General features: G+C 43.2%; 1 protein-coding gene across 2 annotated transcripts in view; it reads right to left on the bottom strand.

The window, feature by feature from the left end:
* CREBL2 (cAMP responsive element binding protein like 2) overlaps positions 1–22,571 on the bottom strand; it is a 187,306-nt gene that overhangs the window by 26,242 nt on the left and 138,493 nt on the right. The window contains exon 4 of one of the 2 annotated variants that reach the window (XM_069228022.1): positions 20,329–20,424. The exons of the other annotated variant lie outside the window; for it this stretch is intronic. Coding sequence (XP_069084123.1) covers positions 20,351–20,424 — 74 coding nt within the window. The 3' untranslated portion in view covers positions 20,329–20,350. The remainder of the gene's footprint in view (positions 1–20,328; positions 20,425–22,571) is intronic. 2 annotated transcript variants of the gene reach the window in all.

Genomic DNA, 22,571 nt, shown 5'->3' with positions numbered 1-22,571 from the left:
GACGGCGGATATGCGAGTCTCTGATCCTGATAGAGTATATGAAGTGACTCTGCGATTGGAAGGGGACATTGACCGTATTATAAACGCCATTTTTTGGGACCATGTGGTAAAATCATATGATGTTCTGTTGGCCGAACAAGATTGGCCACCTGACTTTGTTCGCAACTGTCCAGTTGGGGAGGAGGTTATTAAACCTTCCTTCTCACCACTTGTTCCGAGAGAACTCGCGGAGTCCTATAGTAAATCATGGGCTCTAGCACAGGCTCCCGCCTTGTATAGAAATAATGTGGGGTGGGACAGACAATCACCTTATCATGTAATTCCAATAAAAGACGAACCTCAGCCACAACCGCAATATCCTATCAAATTTGAAGCTAGGGCATCGGTTAGAAAAATTCTTACACAATTGGAGTATCAGGGTGTAATTGAGCCCTGAGTCTCGCCGATGAATAATCCCTTGTTTCCGGTTGCTAAACCGGATCATTCATATAGGATAGTGGTGGATTACCGACATTTGAATAGTCATACACGCACATATGCAATACAGAATTCACACAGCGCAGCGCTTATGAATAATATAGTGCGTAAAAAATACAAGACAACATTAGATATCTCAAATGGATTTTTCTGCCAGAATATAGCGCCCGAGAGTCGGGACTATACCTGTTTCAGTGCGTTTGGCTCTCAGAAATTTTTTTGTCGTTTGCCTCAGGGGTATAAGAATAGCCCAGGACTGTTTTCGGCTCGTGTAACTGAAATGCTGCATGAGTTCGACCCTGAAGCATTATTATATGTTGATGACATATATCTGACGGATGATGAGATTCTGCAACATCTAAGGCGCGTATCGCGCATTGTTGTGGGGTTTGCTGATATTGGCTATAAGTTTAATTTTAAGAAATCAAAGATTGCCTTCCTCAGCGTCATTTTCCTGGGATATGAGTTGTTGAGTGAGGGCAAGAGCCTAGCGCCACATTTTTTGGAGAAATGTGCTTTATTGCAGCCTCCTAATACGGTTCGGAAGCTCCAGTCATTGTTGGGGTTTCTGAATTTTGGCAGAACTTACATTCCTGATTATGCAACGCGTATAAAACCCTTATACGAGTTGATTCGCCCGAATTTTTCGAGTACATTTTGGACAATTGAACATACACACATACTGCGAGAATTACAGAGTGATCTCTTAGCAGTTAAACACTTACACACACGGGACAATAAGACACATTTAGTGATCAGGGTGATACCTGGGGCTGTTGGGTTTACTTATGTCACCTTTAATGAAGGGGAGACAGTCCCGATTGCATACAAGTCTCACTTGTATTCTGCTGCAGAGCAACGTTTTGCACAAACTGAGAAAATTCTCACTGCAGTACAGATGGCTGTTATTAAAGAAAGACCGCTGGCCTAGGGTCAACGCATAGTTGTCGTTTCCCCAGTTCCGGCCTTAGAGGCTGTTACAAAAGCGAGTGTTCCTAATTCGAAAGCTTTACACCCGCGATGGATACAATGGGCTACGTCTTTGACAGCCACAGATGTAGATTATGTATTTGACCCTAAACTGCAGACTCAAGAATTTCTTGAATACGAAATAGAATACCCTGTTCCTGCTGGTACGTTGCCTATTGACCAATATGAAGTGGTCATGTATACTGATGGCTCTGCGCAACCAGCGGTTGGGACTAAACAACAGAATTCTGCTGCATGTGCAGTGGTGAGCGGCACTATGGAGGGGGAAGTGTTCTGCCCCCGACATACTTATAGTAAAACCTTGGGAGATTGCACGGCACAGCTGGCTGAGCTCAAAGCTCTATTGTTAGCGTTGGAGCACACGGATCCGGCGCTTTTAACCTTGCTGGTCTGTGACTCTTACTACTGTGTGCAGTCTTTCAACGAATATCTACACTATTGGAAGATGAATGGGTTCAGAGATTCTAAAGGCAACACCATTAAACATAAAATGTTGTGGGGTAAGGTTGCGGATCTGAAGGAAACGCTTCCTAACGTCCATGTTGTGCATACACTTGGACACCGGCGCATTGGAATACACGTTGCTGGGAATACTTTGGCTGATGAAGCCGCGAAATCGGCAGTGGCTGTCGCCACTGTGGCTGCAGTGACTCGTTCGAGTTTCAAACCAGACACAGAAATTTCGGCTGCCATAAAGGCTACGGCTGCTGGCACGCCCTTTCCTAAAGGATTTCCTTCTGAATATAGTTACTGCTTGAATGGTGCGCTGAATGCTACTGTTACAATTCCAGGCATTGGTGTACGTGAAATTCCCAATAAGATTGAGAGACCTCGATTGATTTCTGCAGCACATGAGGGGGTGGCTTCTGCACATGCTGGGGTGGCTGCCACGATTTCACTTTTACAGGCTCGTTACTGGTGGCCTGGTCTCTATAAAGAGACGAAGCAAAATGTCCTTTGTTGTGACGTTTGTCAACAAATTAAAGCGTCGTCGGCTAGACGCCCGCAGCAGACGCCCCTTCTGATTTCAAATAAACCATTACAGTGTGTGTACTTGGATCAATGTGGTCCGCTGACACCAGATAGTGCATACAAATATATATTGGTTGCTGTAGATTCGTGCTCCAGATTTGTATGGGTATGGCCACAACGCTCGGCTGACGCTTGCACTGTTATTAAAGATTTGCGCATCTTTGTCGATATATTTGCAGTTGCGGCTTTTCATTCGGACCAGGGCCCTGCTTTTGCCTCTAAGGCATTCAGGGACACCATGGCTTCGTTGGGGGTCCAACTCCAATTCTCGTCTCCATTTCATCCCGAGGGAAATTCTGTCGTGGAGCGTTTAAATCGTGATTTAAAGCAGTCCTTAACGGCCAGAGTTATAGGTACGGGTCGTGGTTGGCTAGCCCACCTATATGAGTACAGAGAGCACTTAATAACTTGCCTAGAAGGTCACTGGGGGGTCGTACTTCATATGAGTGCCTGTTTGGAACACGAATGTATGTTCCTGATCTAGATGTTCCTGGTGTGGAGGCGACAGATACGCCCTTTGACATAAATGATCGTGTCACTGTTTTGCAGGATTTACAACAATTCCGTGAAGATAACTCTTCTGCCAGTGCTGCCTCCTCAGGAATTAAGGATGAGCCAGTAACACCTACTGGTTGGATACCCAGGATTGGGGATCTAGTGCGTGAAAAGGTCGCAGTTAAAAAATAATTTGGTCCTTCTTATCGAGAACCTGTCCCTGTGTTGGGGGTAAGCGGCACGAAAACTGTGATTTTACTGCCGCTGCGAGGGGCCAAAGGAAATCGCTTTGTTTCCATTGATAATGTCAAGTTACAACATGTGGCCGATTCTGCACAGCAGACCAAGAGGGACACCCAGTAGTTCCGGAATCCCTCTCACTTCTGGGGAAGAAGTCCCGCTGCAGGTGATTTTCACCGACACGGTTTCCTCTCCGAGCTTGGGGAGGGTGGATGATGATCTTGCGATTGTTCCACCGACGGCGATTAAGATGGAATCGTGTGATCAAATTGCTGTACGTTCTACTGACGTTTCTGAACATGTGGTTTATAGCGTGCCACGGCGAGAGCCTCCATCTGCTTCTTCGTTCACAGTTGCACCTTTTGCTAGAACTGCTTCTGGCTGCTTCAACGACGCTGATAATGATGGGTCCGGCTCCTCGTCCTCGATGTCTTCTGTCCACGGTCCACGACGGCTGCTGGGTTGGTTTAAACGCACATATTTTGTTTTTCCTTGGAACTATTTTTGGCTGTTTTTGGCCGTGATGACTATTTTATTATGGTTGGGATTTGTGGTTACTTTTTTTCTGCTCATACATGGTCATTTTCTTCCTGATCGATCAGACATTGAGCACGTGGAGACTGTGTTAAAACCGCATTTTTCGTCTCATATGGTTCGAAGAGACTTGTCCACAGTAAACATTTCTGCTATACCAGTTCCGGATGGAATTGTGTGGGATAAAGTAATGTTTGATATATGTGTCCCACTGAATTGATTCAAATACCGTATGTCCTCAAATTATCAATGAATGATATTGTTATACCTGGCATTGTTTCTGATGATTGGGATGTGAAGACAGTAGATTCTATGCTAACGGATTTGCAATACTATACTGTCTATGACAATGAAGATGCTTATCAGTTTAGAGATAATCATGGTGACATGTTTTGTTATAACTATTATGGACACCACTTTATTCATAAAGCTAGTAGCCTTAAGCCCATGTTTAATTATGTGCAATGGGAACATTGCTCGACTCCTCCACAAGGGAGTTCGAAAACTTATTATGATAAATTTGCATATTTTTCTGGGCATGATCAACGAAATGCTAAGTCCTACTATTTTAAAGTTGCACCGTATTCTAATAAGCAAATGTTATTGACCGATACTAAATTACTGTATTCCAATTCGTTTGTATCTAAACTTTCGGTCGAGGGATATGAATACTGGTTTAAAACTGTTGACTTGAAAAGTGTTTGGGGTTCGAAAAATTGGCACATGCAAGGCAGGGACACGCTATTTAGAGCATGCATTATCCCTGTGCAGATGATTTTCCTCAATGACACAGTACAACAGACTAGCTGTTTGGGCTTAGCGACAATTAGGGAGTTGACTTTGCCTAGTATACCTGTCCCTTCTAAATTAAAAAATTGGCAGCACTATGTGAATGCTACTTTTAGTGACTTTACACATTGGGTCCAGAATGGTACGCTTAACACTTCACCGTTACATCCTGGCGGGTGGTTATTATGGCCTGTGGACACTAATATGTGTCATCAACGTTTTGTCACCTCTTCAGGGGGGTTCAGGACTAGTAGGGCAGACCCTCGTTACGTTTCACCAGAACATGCTGATATTATAACTACATACAGTGTGGGGAAGCTTTGTCAGCAATGGTTGAAGTCATCCACGCTGGATGCAGTTAAGTCACATCTCACGTTACTGTCTAATGATACTGATTTACAAGATTTTTTGTCAGGACCCAAAGTACCACAAAAGAAAAGGTTCTTATACGAGGTTTATAATGAGATTTGGAAGCTTTCACAACAGGAGGCTGCAGCCCGGTTGAGGCAGATTGATCAAGAAAATCTGATGCAGACTTTGTCTGTTGTTGATAATGGCATGCATACCCTTTCTGACCGTGTTTACACGATTGACAGCATTGTTTCCTCTGTCATTGACATTATTAAATCAGACATGTCTTCTTTATATCATGGGCAGAGTCAGACGCGGTCCATCATGCAGAGAGATCTTTATCTCTTTTAATTTGACTCGTCAACAACAACTGATGGCTAAAAAGGAAGCAACATATGTTATGTTAAATATTGAGAAATTAGAGAAACTGCCTTTCACGGTGGCTGAGATTCCGTCAGCTGAATGGTTGATTCATGGGGTTATTAATTTGCCTATCTCTACTTTGCAATTTACTTCGTGTTTGAAGCACATTCCGGTGGGAAGATATGAACTATTGGGAGACAGTTACATACACGAGGTGTGGGACCTTCCCTTTCAGTACAGATGCGTTAATGGTTTGAAGGAGGTTTTTCTTAGCGGCAGCGAATGCGAAGCTTCTGTCAGCCATTCAATGGTTTGTAAACAGCTGTCCTTGCACAGGGCGTGTAACGCTTCGATTGCTAACTTAGCTTGTTATCTGAAGGGAGTTCCAGTCCCGGTTATTAAAAACACTTTCCAGGTGCTTTCTAACGGCACTTACATTGTTCTTAACAGCGAACGCTGCTGTGGCATGCGTGCCGGAATAGTTTACATCGTCGTGGTCAACAAGGCCGTTACGTGCTGCGGGAATGTGTTGTTTCCCCCCACTCAAATTAGGGAGGTAGCGGACATCTGGCCTCATATTGCTACTTCCGAGGTTGATTTCGACAAGTTGAGTCGGCTTAAAGCTTTATTGTTTCAAAAGCATATGGCCCTTACATCTGCTAGCGAGACCTACGCACTTCAGGTGGCAAGGTCATCGGCGGAGATACAGTCCCTTTTGAATACTAACTTTCCAAATCATTTCGGTGAACTTGTGGGACGTATATTTAATGCATCCAGCACTGCTGGTATTGCACATTTTTTCAAAGTCGTTGGTGTTGGTTTTGCTCATACCTTCTCTTCCATATTCGGTTTGATACCTTCGGCTATACATTCTATTTTCGGAAGCATTTTTGGGGGTTTCCCGATTACTTTGGCTTTATTGGCTGGAGTTTTGCTGTTGTTGCTATTTTTTCGCAATGGCTGTCCCGTCACGACGAGATCCTGTATTGCTGCTCCCATCAGCGCAGCTGTGTCATGAACGCATGATGCAGCATTTTGGAGTAACACTCCTGGGACATTTGGAGTGTGACTGGTCTCTGTCATTCAGACCGGTTTTGAATTGTGTGCAACCCGTATTTCGGTGCCTTTGGTGCTCGTTTGAACATGCACTGGCTCTCTGTCTCTCATTGCAGTGCCCTCCAATGGTCGATACTGATCTGTTGATGTTCCCGATTAGGGCTCATTCCCAGACTTGTGCACTACGGATGCGCTTGCTTCGTGAGGCAGTTTATGAGATTCCCTTCCTGGAGGAAGATGGTATTGTCTCTTTCATAGGCCCTGCACGGGGTGCCGCCCTGAATGGTTTTGGGGCTTTGGATCACACCTGCTCCGTGGTACTTTGTGGCGTGGATCTTCCGATATTGACATATATCGAAGTGGAGGAACTCCTGCATTCTATTGCTTCTATCTGACGATTGGATTTTTACGAAATTGACACTATATTGAATTTGGCTTTATGGTCACATGTTACCTAAATTTATGACTTTGTTGTCTTCTCACTTTGTCGAAATAATGGTTTTAGGTATTGTTTATATTTGGGGCATCCTTTTATATTATTGGAACCACTTGCTACCGACAAGGGGAGGGTGTAGTGTGGTTAGTTTTACGTATTCATTGCGCTTTAGCTTCAGGCTTTAGGCCTTTGTGCACTTTGCCCTGAATATATTTTATTCATTTGCTGACAGCTTAGAGCCTCTGTGCACTTTGCTCTACATGCTTTTTATTAGGCTTCGTACTGTTATTTTTCAAATAGCCAGTTCTACGGTGTTGTTTTTTTTTATTCATATCACACTGTTTTGCCTACTTCAGCACTGGAGTTCTCCATAACATATTTACTCTGTGCTTCAGTCAAGGATACAGTCTGGTACATTGCCGATAGACGTGGTAAGAGTTTAGACTTGGCATTCCTGCGTAGGGACATTTTGTGATCACGATGACATGTTAGTTATAAAATCACTTCCTTGTCCCAATACACGCAAGAGGGAGATTCCGACCAGGGAACCACAACTTGACGCTGACTGCCTCGTTGCAGATGCTGAACCAAGATCACAGGTCTTTGCTCAGGTATGAGGGCTGATGTCTCCACAGTGATTCTAATAGGCAAGCTAGAAGCTTAACATGCTGTGCTCTAGATAGAACAAGCAGAGGGAGAGTAGAAACTGTTTGACAATATGATAGCTTTGTTTTTATGTTTTACTCTCCTGGTAACTATTACAATCCTACTGTGTTGTATCGTTCTGGTTATTGCGGCTCACGCCTTAATATCTAAAATACAGTTGTTTTATTAAAACATTATATAAAACTTATACTGTCTTTGTCATTTGTATATGAGATCATATTGGAAATAAGAGAGTTGGTTTGGATCTGAGTAACCACGACTTCCCTGAGAAGTTCCAAGGATGTCATGCGCTCGGCTGCCAAATCATTCCTTCCACATGGGAGAAATGAGGCACTGCTAGTTAGCCAGAGCAAAAACCGGATTTAGGGTGACAGAGTTCTTTACACGTGGGTCAGACTCAGTCCCCCACACCGTCATAGATCCTGCTACCTAGAAATCCAGTAGTCTCATTTAGAATAATGAGAGCCCACGCGACAGTACCATACAAAGTTGCTTGCAAAAAACAACTTCATCTTATTTCAATAGTCAACCACTACTAAAACATATTACTAACATTTGTTGGATAAAGTCGAATTCCACCCTTTGCCATTCCACAGTTACTGACATTTCTTTTAAATAACCTACTTACCCATCTATTATTGGCTACCAATGTCCTTGTGAATTAATAATTATTTATATAGGGCATACTTCTACCCTAGGGTTCTGCAAAGTCTGCCCCGAAGAGCCAGGTTCATGCCAGATTTTTAGCATATCCACATTTAGAAAAATGTAGATTTCTAAAACATCTTTTTTCTAAATGTGGATATGCTAAAAACATGGCATGGACCCGGCTCTCCAGGACAGACTTTGCAGAACCCTGGTCTACCCGAAGGTCTCTCTGCACAGGCAATGAAAAGTTTTTGTCAATGGAACTAAATAAAGAAAAATGCTTGTTAGTGGTGTGTGAACTGCCACATGACATTAGATTTGGCAAAAAAGGAGGACGTATCAGAGGGAGAGAGTGATCTTGCAAAAAGGCCAAACTACCTTGACAAGTTCATATAAAGCATGGAACAGTCCGAAAGGATCTGGGCATAGAATAAAGACAGATTAGATGTGTATCTCAGCAGCAGGTAATGAAGAAAGATGGGGTCCAGGAAGTAAAAAGCTTTGTGCGTCAGATGCCAGCTAACAGAGGCTACGATAGGAGTGGAGGACCCTGTTGAATTTCCTAGATCTGAAAAGCAGCTGCATATTAGGCCCAAATAGCATGAATGTTCACAGCCTAGAAATGATGAATGTATTAACCACACAAGCTCTATGATGAGGATCATTAAATTAATTTGAGAGGTAATGGTACGTTCTTTCTTTTTAAATTGGTTTTAGTTGCAACAATGAAAGCTACATGTATAATTGCTCCCCAACTATATATCAGACAGAAATTAACTTCTCACATCATATTTACACAAGAGTAAGAGGGACAAGAGTAAGATTGAGATCACTGTCAGCAGCATTCGATCTCTTGCAGTTACTAGGTGTTGCAATGTTCCTTCTGGTGATGGGCTTGACAGTCTCATCAGGCGTCATTTTGGCCTAACCAAAGAAAAGCTGTGGAGGAACATTTCGTATTTCCACAGGCCTGTTTTAGTGTGTTGCTGGGTATACCATTATGCTGTTATTGCTCCCATCCTCACAGCTTATGGACCCAGTGTCTGTCAGCCTAAATTTGAGAGGCATAAGGTCCTAATAGGCACCCAACTTCTCTGTACAGTAAGACATATCTCGCAGCCAATCCATGGTGTGAGGCAGGTCCCAAGGCCCCGGTGCATTGTCAACCTTCTCTTTGCTAGTAACGTGGCAGTGGCTATTAGCTGGCCGCATAAAGTCTTTACTGCAGCTCAGCAGGGCTACCTGGATGGTTCAGGGGACTTAGTGATCCACTATTCACTATCTAATACTTGTATATCGGCGGGCAGAACCATACCACATGGACAAAATAAGCTTCGGTTGTACCACACCTAAAGCAGCTTGAGTTAGCCCATATTCCCAACTGGCACACAGACATAGGTGTGTAGAAAAGTTTGTGAAAGAAACTGGAATGACAAGAGGTCTAGTGGTTGCGTTTCCTGATGCCTCTTAGAGCATCTACCAACATGAAGGTGCCATTTGCCTGCAGGTTTAGTTCATCTAGCTGTTGATGTGTTTTGAGTTTGCATGACAGTGGCAGGACTGAGTTATACCAGGTTTATACTGGGACAATAGAGCTTTCAATCTGGCTCTCCAAAGGAGACGTGCCTATGCCCATAATGTAGAATGGACAGTGTCTATGAGCACCAAGAAAGTAGGCTTATGGGAACATTTATCAGACACAGGTGTATTGCGTCTGCCTCGACAGACAGATGCAGCTGGTGCGGTAGTGGAAACTGACAGAAATGGATATATTGTGATAATACAGCTCTACGGCTGGGCCCGCCAAGCTACCCTGCTCCAATTGCATTGTAAGCACCTGTCATTTTAATCTGGGTTGTTTATCCACCTACTCCACAAGTACTCCCTGTTCCAGCACCAACAGGTGCACCAAATTTGCTTTTAGGCACGGACACAACCATTTATTTATTAAATAAATGGGATGGGAATACTGTTTAACAGGTACAGTAATTTAAGAAGAACAACCTTTTTGACCAATCCTGTATACCCATCAATTTTAGAAGCTGAAATCGACTAACTGCTGCACCATAATTTCCTTGAAAAGCCTCTTCAATGTCTCTACTGACCCATATGCCTAAACATATAACAGAGGAGTCACCTCAGCCAAGTGGGTACTCCAATTCACATTCAGGAGTAGTTGCTGGTGAGGAAAGGATTAATAACTTGGCAACAAGATCCTTCTATAATAACTGCGACTCTTTACCTTCTGGGATAATGACGACATTTCTACCATGCACAGGGGGTCCATAGATCAAAGTTACATTGTGACGCCTGTCCAATCATTCAGACTTCCTTTTTTGAAAGCATTCAATTTGAGTAAGTTGTGGCTCATCCAATTACCAACAGCAGATAGATACAAGTTAACACGATCAGCATTGCATAGCGCTTCTAAGCTGTGATGAAAGCAACTGCCGCCTAGATAACTGAAAGCTGTCTCCAGTTAAGTGCAGACAGAACAGAGATTATGCTGTTCTGGAAGGCCCAACAGCTATAGGTCCCGCGATTAAAGGCCTTCAGAATTGGGTACATCTCCAAGCCCTAAACAGGTCGTTAAGAACCTAGTTGCCAGACTGGAGAAATCTCTCCTGATGAAAGATCAGGGTTTGAGCATCACAGGTACTTGTTTTCACACAGTGCACCAGCTGAGGAGAGTTTTACTGCTCCTCCCATCGTCAGTGAGGAAAACTTTGGTTCAAGCTGTGGTTATTGGCCAACAGGATTATGGTAATGCCTTAATGCACTGGTTCCCAACCTTTTGATTTCTGTGGACACCCACTTTGTCATTATTGGAGCCTGGGGACCCCCACTGAACATTTTTGGAATCCGGGGACCCCCCACTGAGTCAATACTGAAAGCTGAGGACCTAATCTGTTAATAATATTTAATATTCTATGCAGTCGTGGACCCCTGAGGAGGGTTCGCAGACCCCTAAGGGTCCCCGGACCACAGTTTGGGAACCACTGCCTTAATGGATTCTGCAAATGAGATGTTACTATCCAGATTACAAGTTGTTCAGAACACTGTTGCACATCTCATCTCCAATCTTCCCGCTGGGACAGCGTCCTCTCTCCTGTTACGCTCACTTCACTGGCTGCCCATCCGGAAAAGGATTATTTTTCAAACTTGCTACTTGACACAATTTCCTGACAGGGAAAGGTCCCAGCTACGAAGTTTACATGTTATAGCCGAGGCAGACCTTTAATACCTAGTGACAAAGCACTGCTTACCATTCCACAGGTAAGAAGGTCCCGTTCAGGGGTAGGTCTTTTTCCTACCTAGCCCCTCTTTATTGGAATGAATTACGACTTCATATTCAAACTGCACAAATTATACTAAATTTAGAAAACTACTCAAGACAGTGTTGGTTTAGTTCGGTAGTCTCTTCTTATCTTTGGTCTAATTGGCACAGATACCCTCCTGGGGTGATTCATGTGTGATCTAAATTAAACTAACATAACATAACTGTATGCTCAAAGGCGTTTATGACATTGGCAAGAGGGTACTAATAAGAGGGACATAGGGGAGTCCTTATGAACTCCACTATCAACATGGAAGAAACTTGACCCATCAAGGGGTGGGGTGGCTGAAGACTGATCACTGCCATAGAAGAAGAGGACAAGCCATTGTCTGACAGTCCCACATTTGCCCAACTCCTGAATTTGCAATATAAAGATGGAGTGGTCAACCATATAAAAAGCAGCTAATGGATCAGGGAGAAAAATGCTTGTGGGTGAGCTTTTATCTAAACCAGATCTGAGATAGTTAATAGTGAAACTAGTGCTGGCTCTGTCCCTAAAGAAGGCTTGAACCCGTCTAACTAATATTCAACAACGGATACTCTTCAAGAAGTCTAGCAATAAATCAGGCAATTAATTTCTCATACAATCCTAGCAGCAGCTTGAACGAGTGAAATGAGCCTACAGTTGGTTTCTACCAATGAAACACCAGCCTCCTTCCCCTTTAATGGCTACAACTTGAGGTGAAGGAGGCTTTTAACAAATACTGCATGGAAACCAGAGTTAAGGGTGCTTAGAAGGGTGTACACAGACAGCAGAGTTAAGGCTTCAATTAAGATGATTGGCAGCAATGCTGTCCGCTTTAACTCCTGAGGCATCTCTCTGCTCTGAAAGATGCTTTTGTCGATGTCCTTAAACTTAACAGAGGTTGTGAAACAGTGGTCACTGACATGCCACAGTCCCGGACAAGTTAAAAAGTCACATCTTCGAGTAATATCTAATCCACTCCGTGACCCTGGGGAACTTTCTTCTCAAGGAAAACTGACACATGAATGGCTGAAATGTTACCTCGAGGGTGAAACTGTTAATCTGTCCGAGTAAAATGGAGGGTCCTCACAATGGGTGGGCCTCATAATCTCTTAATCGCCTGACTACAGCCCAAAAAAACATGTCTTCCAAAAGATTTGTTTTACTCCGCAAGCAGGCAAAGACTTCCACTCAGATGTTAAACTCCTCCAAAATAACTGTTTTTGTTCCCTAACAGATACAGCTACACTCATGCCCAGAGAGAGAGAGGGTGAGAGAGAGAGGGTGGGTGAAAGAGAGAGATAGAGAGAGAGAGAGAGAGGGGGGAGAGAGAAAAAGAGAGAGAGGGGCAACGAGAACTCGGTCTACTGTGACTCAGTCTACTGTGAAGTCACTAATATTTAACAAGCTGTCCTTTAGATGGGGCTTAAATACCAAAGTAACGCCTCCACCCTTCCTGGAGTTTCTGTTGCTCTAAATAATCCTTGGTAATAGCATTATCAGGCTCAGCGGCTTAAGGGAGCCTAGTCTCTGTTAAGAAGGCAAAATAAAAGGTATGATCCGATAGCAGCAAAAAAGTCCTCCTATTTCTGATTGGCAAGAGAGGCTGCATAGCAAAATAGTCTCATGCAGACGAGTTTGCCTCTGGTGCACTAACTACATGGCTACACAACATCTATCCTTGAGTAGGCGTCTCCTATCTGACATACCGTGTGGGAGTAAAGAACGTCAAACTCAGCTCGAGAGAATCTTTTCTCAATCTTCTCAGGATCAAGGACAAGGCTTTATCCATTTTCTATTGGTGATACACAGTTTTGAAAAATGACTGCATGTATGCCATAAGGTTCATCTGAGGTGAGCAACACATTTCCATACAGTGCTGTACTTGTCTTTAAGACTTATCATGCGCTTCTAAACATTACTTCTTTGACAAAAAAAATCTCCACTTTTTTCAATGCATCTTGAATATTAGAAACCGCTTCCTCACAATTGTTAGGCCCTTCTTTACCTCGACCAAACCCCACTCTTGGGAAACTGCTACACAATTTTCATTAAATCAAGGATGTTTGTAAAGTTTGACAGCTTGTCAACCAAAAAATAGCCAAACTTCCTCAGCTCTTCCATGCTCCATAGTTCTTATCAATGGCTGCAGGGCAACTCTTTTTAAAAAAAAAAAAAAAAAAAAAAATAAGAGTTTATCAAACGTATGTTTGAAGTAGACAGTGGCCCAAATACAAGCTGGTTTCTCTATACGAATTATGAAATAGCTCCATTCTGCTTCACTCAATGTCTTAGCCATTAGAAACAGGGGCCAAACACATGCAAATCAGTCTTTGCCACCCAAAAAAGGGAGGCATGTGTTGCCATATAGAGGCTACCTGCCTGAGCATTTTGAGCTGGCATAATTCTTTTGGGATGGGGAGAATACCGATTTGCATATAGTTAATGCCAGTTTATTACAGCACAGACAAATTCAAAACTATAGAAAGGAATGTTACAACAAATAATTGCTAATGGTTAAGTTTGCTTCAAATGCTTCTAAATCATTGAATTGCTTTGCTCAAAAAAAAAAAAAAAAAAGAAATAAAAAAAATAAAGAAATAAAACCGATGTCAGCCCTATTGACTGGCATTACTTCACAGTCAATTTGAGGTACGTCTTGTGAGTAGCTCCCTGGCTTGAAGACCGTGTAACACACCTGGCACCCAATTCGGCTTATTTAGAGTTTTGTGGATCTAGGTTTGCACCTGTGAATATTTATGAGAAGGAACTTGAGGCGCAAGCATTCATTGGAAAAAAAAAAAGCGCGTGCGATTCCACTGAACAAGTACCGACAAAGCCAATATGTCTAAGGAAGCATGCAGTTTAAAAAATTTTTGCAAACGTGTAATATGCAAAAAAGAAAAATGTTACTTACCAGTAGACATCTGTTCGTGGAATGTAGTGCTGTAGATTCATATGCTGTGCATAAGCTCCCCATCTAGTGTCGGGTTCGGAGTGGTACAACTTGTTTTTCAAGTCAGGGGATCAAGTGACTCCTTCTCTCTGGTCCTTTGTTAGATTGTTTTCTCCACAAGCGGGAGAGTGAAGTAGAGGGGAAGAGTGAAGTGGGAGAGAGAGAGAGAGTGAAGTGGGAGAGAGAGAGAGAGAGTGAAGTGGGAGAGAGAGAGAGAGAGTGAAGTAGGAGAGAGAGAGAGAGAGAGAGAGAGAGAGTGAAGTAGGAGAGAGAGAGAGAGAGTGAAGTAGGAGAGAGAGAGAGAGTGAAGTAGGAGAGAGAGAGAGAGTGAAGTAGGAGAGAGAGAGTGTGAAGTAGGAGAGAGAGAGTGAAATAGGAGAGAGAGTGAAATAGGAGAGAGAGAGTGAAATAGGAGAGAGAGAGTGAAGTAGGAGAGAGAGCGGAAGAGAGAGAGTGAAGTAGGAGAGAGAGAGAAAGAGTGAAGTAAGAGAGAGAGAAAGAGAGAGAGAGAGAGTGTGTGAAGTAGGAGAGAGAGAGATAGTGAAGTAGGAGAGTGTGTGGTGTGTGTGCGTGTTTCTTCCCTCCCCCCCCGGTCGGCATCCAGGGAGGTGGGAGGACTAATGTGGATCTACAGCACTACATGCCACAAATGGATGTCTACTGGTAACTAACATTTTCCAATCAATGGCATGTGTGGCTGTAGATACTCATGCTGTGCATAGACTGGAAAGCAGTCCTTCCTTAAAGCGTGGCTAATGTGCGGAAGTTGCAGTCGTTTGGAAAAGTGTCCCAATTACTGCTTGGCCAACATTGGCCTGTGGCCTTGCTAGTACAGCTACACAATAGTGTTTGGTGAAGTTGTGTGGTGTAGACCATGTAGCTCCTTTACAAATATCTAATATACATATGTGCCCTATGAAAGCCATTCAAGCACCCTTCTTCCTAGTAGTGTGTGCTTTAGGCGTGAGAGCTAAGTTTCATTTTGCTTTAGCATAGTAAGTTTGAATACACTTGACTTTCCACCTAGTTATAACAGCCTTTGATATAGGGTTTCCTTTGTGTGGCATTGAAAAGGCTCTATCTATATAATACACAAGAGCCCTTTTTACACCAGGGGTGTGTAGAGCCCTTTCCTCCACAGAGTCCGGGTGGGGAAAGAACAATGGTAGTTCTATTGATTGACTGATATGAAATTGGGAAGCTTTCTTTGGTATGATTTTAGGATTAGTTCGAAGAACTACTTTATCTTTGTGAATGTGGAAGAATCATTCTTCCAGGGTTAAAGCCTGGAGCTCAATGACACGTCTAAGGGAAGTGATAACCACTAGAAAAGCTACCTCAATTATAGGAACTGTAAGGGATGGGAGTGTAGTGGCTTAAAAGGGGGACCCATGAGCCTTGTGAGAACAATAAGGTTCCAGGATGGTGTCAGAGGAACCCTTGGTGGTATGACTTAAGTCCTTCTATAAATGCCTCAATGACTGGAATCCTAAACAAAAGAAGAATGCTGTCTATTTTGAAGATATGCAGCTACAGCTGCTAAATGAAGTCAAATGGATTTGTAAGCTAAATTAGCTTTTTTTTAAATGCAATAAGTAACAATCTCTTGAACAGTTGGCTTGAGAGGGTCAATGTTTTTCGGTTGACAGTAGCAGACAAAGCGATCCACTTTGTTGCATAACACTGTCTAGTTGCGGGTCTAAGCCCTTCTTTAAGAATGTCCATACATTTCTGCGGTAGTGGTAGATATCGAAATTCTATAACCTCAGGAGCATTTATGCTAGATTGAGTGACTTGGGGTCTGGATGTCTTATTTGTCCTTGATTTTATGTTAGAAGGTCTGGCCTGTTAGGGAGCTTCTGGTGTTGAACTAGTGAGAGATCCAGAAGTGTTGTAAACCATGGCTGATGTGCCCATGTGGGAGCTACAAGCATCAAGGTGATGGATGATTGTTTGAGTTTCCGAACTAGAAAAGGAATGAGTGGGAGAGGTGGAAAAACGTAAGCAAATATTCCTGACCAACTCATCCATATAGCATTGCCCTTAGACTGAGGGTGAGGGTACCAAGATGCCAAGTTTCGGCATTTTGAGTTGTGCACGGTGGCGAATAAGGTCTATTTGAGGTGTTTCCCACTTTAGAAAGTAATGTTGGAGGACTTGCGGGTGGAGTTCCCATTCATGGACTTGTTGCTGCACCCTGCTGGGTAGGTCTGCAAACTGATTGTCCGTTCCTGGTAGATACTGTGCCACTATGTGAATGTGGTGATGAACTGCCTTTCTCTATATTGTCTGTGCAAGATGGGACAGCTGAGGTGAACATACCCCCCTTTGTTTTGTTGAAGGTAGTACATGGTAGTCATGTGGTCTGTACGTACTAGTACTACTTTGCGTTGCAAGTGTGGGTGTGGAAGGAGCGCCTTCATTGCTAGGAAGATTCATGCGATTTCAGGTGACTGATGTGTAAGGATTGTTGAGTGATGTTCCATAGGCCTTCCACTGTAATGTTGTGGAGATGAGATGCCCAACCGGTCTGTGATGCGTCTGTAGTGAGAATGATCTGAGGTAGAGGGTCCAAAAAGAGCTGCCCTTTCATAAGATTTGTGGTATTCCACCATTGCAGACAGTGATGAGCTTGGCAGTCCAAAAACACTAGATCTTCCAGTTGATCCTATGTCTGAGACCACTGACGAGAAAGACACTGTTGAAGGTGACGCATGTGAAGTCTGGCTAGATGTACAATGGCAATACAGGATGCCATCATCCCTAAAAGGCACATGAAAGTCCTCATTGTGTATGAATGGTTTTCTGTTAACTGCGAAATCAATGAATGAAAAGTTTCAACATGGGCTGTGCTGGGGAACGCTAGCCCCAATAGATAAAGGTTGTATCTGAAGCGGTTGGAGATGGGATTTGAGATAATTGATTGTGAATCCCAGAGTGCGTAGGAAATTGATTGTGATGTTTTAATGGAACTGGCTCTATGGCCCCTTTGAGGAGAACAGATTGCACTTCCTCCTTGAGAAGAGTGAGACGTTCTTATGAAAGTGTTTGAGCGAGAGGGGTATGTTTGGTGGAGTGGAAATGAGCTCCAGACAGTAACCATATTGGATAACTGAAAGAGCCCACCTCGGTGGTGGTATCTGACCACTGTGGGTAAAAATGTTGAAGTCTTTCCCCTATAGTAGTTGTGTGTGGGGGTGAAAGGTGGAGGCAGTCATTGTTTGGCAGTGGAGGTGGAGCCTCTAGAAGTGGATGGCTTTCCTCTGCCTTTGTTGTTGTTTCCTCTATAGGAACCTCTATAAAACCCTATGGGAAAGGATTGAGAGAGGGCCTTGGTTTGTGTGAAAGACTGGTCTGTATAGGATGACCTAAAACTTCTTGTGAAACCTGGGTGATGAAAAATATCATGGTGTGCAGTGGCTTGGAGTGCCCCCCTAGCTGTGCCGGTTTCATTATCTTTTTTCAACTTTTCTAGTGCAGTGTCGAATTGGGGGCTAAACAACTGCTCTTTAGGGAAAGGCATGTTCAACACTGCCTTATGTACCTCTGGTTTGAACCCTGAACACCTGGGCCAAGCATGTCTTCTTATGACACTGGTATTAATGCTGTGTGCAGCAGTTTCAGCAGCATCCAGCGCACAGCAACTCCAATTATTTGTAACAGTTTGTCCTTCTGCCACAATTTCACAACTCCTTTTGCAATGCTCCTCAGGGAGATACTGAAGGAGCTCTTCCATGGTATTCCAATGCATCCTGTCATATCGTGCTAGTAAGGCCTGTGCCAGTGATTGGCTGCCTGAGCTGCAACCCTTTTACCTGTTGCATCTGGGTTTTTGCTTTCTTTCTCAGGAGGGGAAAGTGTCTCCTGTGGATTGACTATTGGCCCTTTTGCGGGCAGTTGACGTAACAATAGTCGGGAGGAACCTGAGCGTTTATGAACAGAGGGTTTGTGGGTGCAGCCTTATATATTTTTTTTATGAACTCGAGGACTGATAATGCGTGCGCTTACTGGCTCCTTAAAGATCTCATCAACGTGCCGGAGCATGCCTGAGAGCATGGGAAGGGCCTTACTATGTGCTGTGGCAAGGGTATCAAATAGAAAGTCTTCCTCAATAAGATCAGTGTGAATCTGTACATTATAAAATGCTGGTGCCCTATCTATGATTTGCTGATATGAGGTGGAATCCTCAGGTGGTGATTGTCTAGCTGGGTAGGGATGCAGCTCATTGGGTGTAATAGGATCTGGATCATATGTATCCCAGGATCTGGGTCATCTAAGGTGTCTCCTAAATCATAAGCCCCATTTGGGGTGAGTTTGCTGGTGTAAATCCAGAGGGAGGGGGGAGATGTTGGTGGAGGAGAAGGAGGTGGAGGTGTAGAGGATTGTGGAGAAGGCTGTGTTAAAGATGAAGCCTCATCTTTGGTGGACTTCTTTGGAGGTTGAGAGGTATCAAGCACCTCTTGAAAAGTCAGTTTTCTCTTTAAAGGAACAGGTGTTGTTGTCATAATACGAACTGGTACTTCTGAATATGAAGTCAGCGCTGCCAAGTGTCCATTACTTCGGGAATTGGTTTCACCAGTGAAGGGGTGGCCGAAGACTGGCCCCAATCCACAGAAGTGGAAGGAGTCTTTTTTTAAGTTTTCAGCTTCAAAGTCTTTAATTGGTGTGATGGTCTTGGCACCGAAACAGGAAGGCAGTTTTTAGGTCAGTACCGAAGCATCTTGTGGTCGAGTCAGTAAAGAGGTGGAGCTACCAGAGCCAGAGGCTGAAATTTTCACTTTGACCTCTGTTTTTGGTGCCGAGCCAAAAGGCGGGCATTCAAAATGGTTTCTAGGCTCAGACCATGGCCGGAAGGCAGTGGCAGATCGGTGACCTCTCTGGATGTTGTTTTTACAGTCTTTGTTGGGGCTGCAGGGGTCTTTGTATTCACGGTCTGTGCAGACTGCAACAACTGGCCATCGATATCTGATTGCACATCCAAGTTGGAGTCTTGGGTTGAGAAGGCCTCTTTTTGCTCCCGCTCCTCTTATGTATGTTCTATGTTCCGCCTCAAAGATTTCTGGAGTGTCCTCTGGAGTCTGAGGCGCCATTTCTAGTCGACGAGCTCTTCAGACTGTAAGGATGGACATGCATCACAAGCTTGCTCGAGACACAAATTACACACCTGGTGTTGATCAGTGTGGGGAATTTAAAATGGCATCGCGGGCAAAACTGAAATGGAGCCCATTCCATCAGGTCTGCATAGCAAGCCCGAAGAGGGGCACGGACGCCCCGAAGGGTAGGGAGTCAGTTTCGGGATTAGAATTCAAACCGACAGACTGACTATGAGAAAGTAAACGCAATCAAAACAATACCATTGCTGAAAGGAAGACGGAAAGAAACCCATTTGGGATTGTATCGAGCTGAGAACGGAGCGAGAGACACACACGTCTGAACACGATGGCAGAGAAAACAATCTAACAAAGGACTCAATGCCCATGCGCACTATCATCTAGAGGAGGAGTCACACAATCCAGTGGCTCAAATAAATTTTTTCGAAGAAAAACAAGTTGTACCACTCAGAACCCAACACTAGATGGCGAGCTTATGCACAGTGTATGTATCTACAGCCACATATGTCAAACACTGAAACATACAAAACAAAATCTAAAAGTAAAGGAGGGACCTCGCAGCTGAGGTACAGTGGCTCTGGCACTGCTGTGCATTTCTCTTCAGGCAACTGTGCACAGGCGCTAATTGCCATCACTCCCAGTGCAAGTCAGCAATGGATGACAGACTGACTCTCTGCCCCATGCTGTCTGCTGGGACTACTGGAAGCAAAATGTGAATGACATCCGAGTAAACAAACGGCTGACGAGGCCTGATCCAAAGCCTATCTATGACGTTATGTACTTTCATTATTATTTTGTTTCGGGAAACATGAGGCTGGAGAGGCAGCTGTTTCTAGCAGAGAGCTATGTATGTATTTGAATATGAAATATTAAATTACTTACTGTGAATCCCCATGATTCCAATTTATCTCTTCATCACTACAGTCATTCCCCAGGAGGGGTGTCCAGCTCTTGGAGACAGGCAAACCTGCTGCATCCCTAGAAAAAAGGGAACATGTTATCCCCACCCCTCCATTACTGATAAATTATACTTTTTGATTGTCTATTCTAGAGCCCAAGCTAAGGTAAAGAGCACTCTTCTGGCATTGAGGAAAAACAGTTTGCAATGGTGCAAAGAAAACTCAACAGTGACTATTGTAAGCATTACAATTGCACTTATGGATGTTAACCTAACATGTAAAAGCAGTGCAGAAGTTAAAAAAAAATATATTTCTTAGCATGAACAATAAATAAAAGGGACTATTTGACAATCTATTTTGGTATGTACCAACTAAAGCTAATATACTCGTAAGTTAACTTAGATATGTATCTACTGGACCAAGGTTGCTCTGCAGAATTGTTTGCAATTTTTATGTTAGAATTGTAAAAGATGGAAAGATCAAGGTAAGAAACTGAGAATATATACTAAAGGTATTAATAGGTCTTTGACAGGGATCTCTCCTGGCCATCTGATAGTGAGAAGACATCTTAGCTGAGTGTTTAAAGGGGAAAGGGAGGAGGAGAAGAGGGTGGAGGGCAATTTCTACAAGTTACATGCAAGGGGTCTGTTCTTTCCCTTTTTACTATCTGGCTTGACAGTGCAGCTGTTGCTAGACTAATGTGTGAGCACTACTAGAGAAGGCGTTTAGCTGCACACACACGTTGGGAACCAGGAGTACAGGTTTTGTTTGGGCAGAAGTTGTGTGCTCCTTCAAATAAGGTCTTGCCCTCCATACAGCTGAGATCATCTTCTTTTCTTATCCAGCTGCTTGAGCTTGAATGTTCAGGGGTACACACATGCTATTGAAGTGTCGTAGATAACTAGAATTTATGGCATTGTTCTGTGTCAGAAGCACAGATAGGAGGAGAACAGTCTTTATCCTACATGAATATTTAGGTCTGGCTTAAAAATAAAACTGTCACCTAAACTTTTAACCAACACCAATATTATTCTTTAGTTCTCAGATTCCACGCAAATCAATATTCATTCCGTGCTATTTACTTGTATTGCTTCATGTTACCATAGAAAAGAAAGACTTATTGGCATTCCCAATGCTTGTTCTTATTACATATTTCTTTACTTTTCCTAAAATCAATAAAAAGGGCAATTACAGAATGACAATTCAACATGACTTATTTCAATCCATACATAGCAATGGTCCTTATGGTAAACTCCCTTTCAGACCAACAAATACACTCTTCCAAAATGATTTTAACAACGTAGAAGTTGAAAACTTCAGATTTGTTTTTTTCCAGAGCCATAGCAAAAAGTTAAATATTTAAAAAGTCGAAATATGGGTTTAGTACAAGTGGATCAGGCAATACAAATGGGCAACTCATACAGTTTCCTTTACTGCGACTTGGTTCTCTAGTAGTTCATTAAAAACAGAATTCATTTACCATCTTCTCTATAGAAAACCTAAATATTAATCTTTCCAACATATAAAGCAATCTGTGTTTTGTTGCAGAAAAATAAATCATGAGTTACAAAAAAGTAAGGAAGAATTGAAAGTTGTGATGAGGTCTGTTAGAATAGTGCATCAAATGGCATGAATAGGTGCCAAACGGCACAAACATTCGCAAAGCAAATAGATATTGTCTTTGTAACCTACTGAATTTGCCAATGCTGTGCGGCATTGTCAAAAAGAAAAGAAAAAAAACACTAAAAAGTAGGAAGTCGCAATGATGTGCCACACGCATAAGCTCATACGGTTCATATAGTTGGGCAACCGCATCATTCGGCGGGTGCTTGCACGCAAGATGAAGAATGCACAGGACTACTAAATAACGCAAGGTATTTTTTAAATTTACTGATCCAAGATGCTGGAATCAACTGAGTAGTAAACAGAAAAACATAATCTTCACTAGCACAATACCACATTTCTTACAGCAGAGTGGCCCACCAGCAAATGAGTGCTGCTAGGCTATTAAAAAATGTATTAATAAAAAAGGGCCACTTGTGGTGGAGGGAGCAAGGAAGGAGCACGTGAGGGAGCAACAGGGAATGGGCATCGGAAAGAACTGGACGAGCTTTAAGCCATGGGTGGTTTAATTAATATTAAAACATTGGAATGTTGGCAGCTCCATTGAAAACAATGGAGTGCTCCGGGCTTTTACTGGCCGGTAAAAGCCCCGAGCGCCAACAT

The sequence above is a fragment of the Pleurodeles waltl genome, chromosome 4_1, assembly GCF_031143425.1.
Source record: "Pleurodeles waltl isolate 20211129_DDA chromosome 4_1, aPleWal1.hap1.20221129, whole genome shotgun sequence".
NCBI classification, from domain to species: domain Eukaryota; kingdom Metazoa; phylum Chordata; class Amphibia; order Caudata; family Salamandridae; genus Pleurodeles; species Pleurodeles waltl.
The sequence above is the reverse complement of the archived record's forward strand: the minus strand, read 5'-3'. Positions and strand labels throughout refer to the sequence as shown.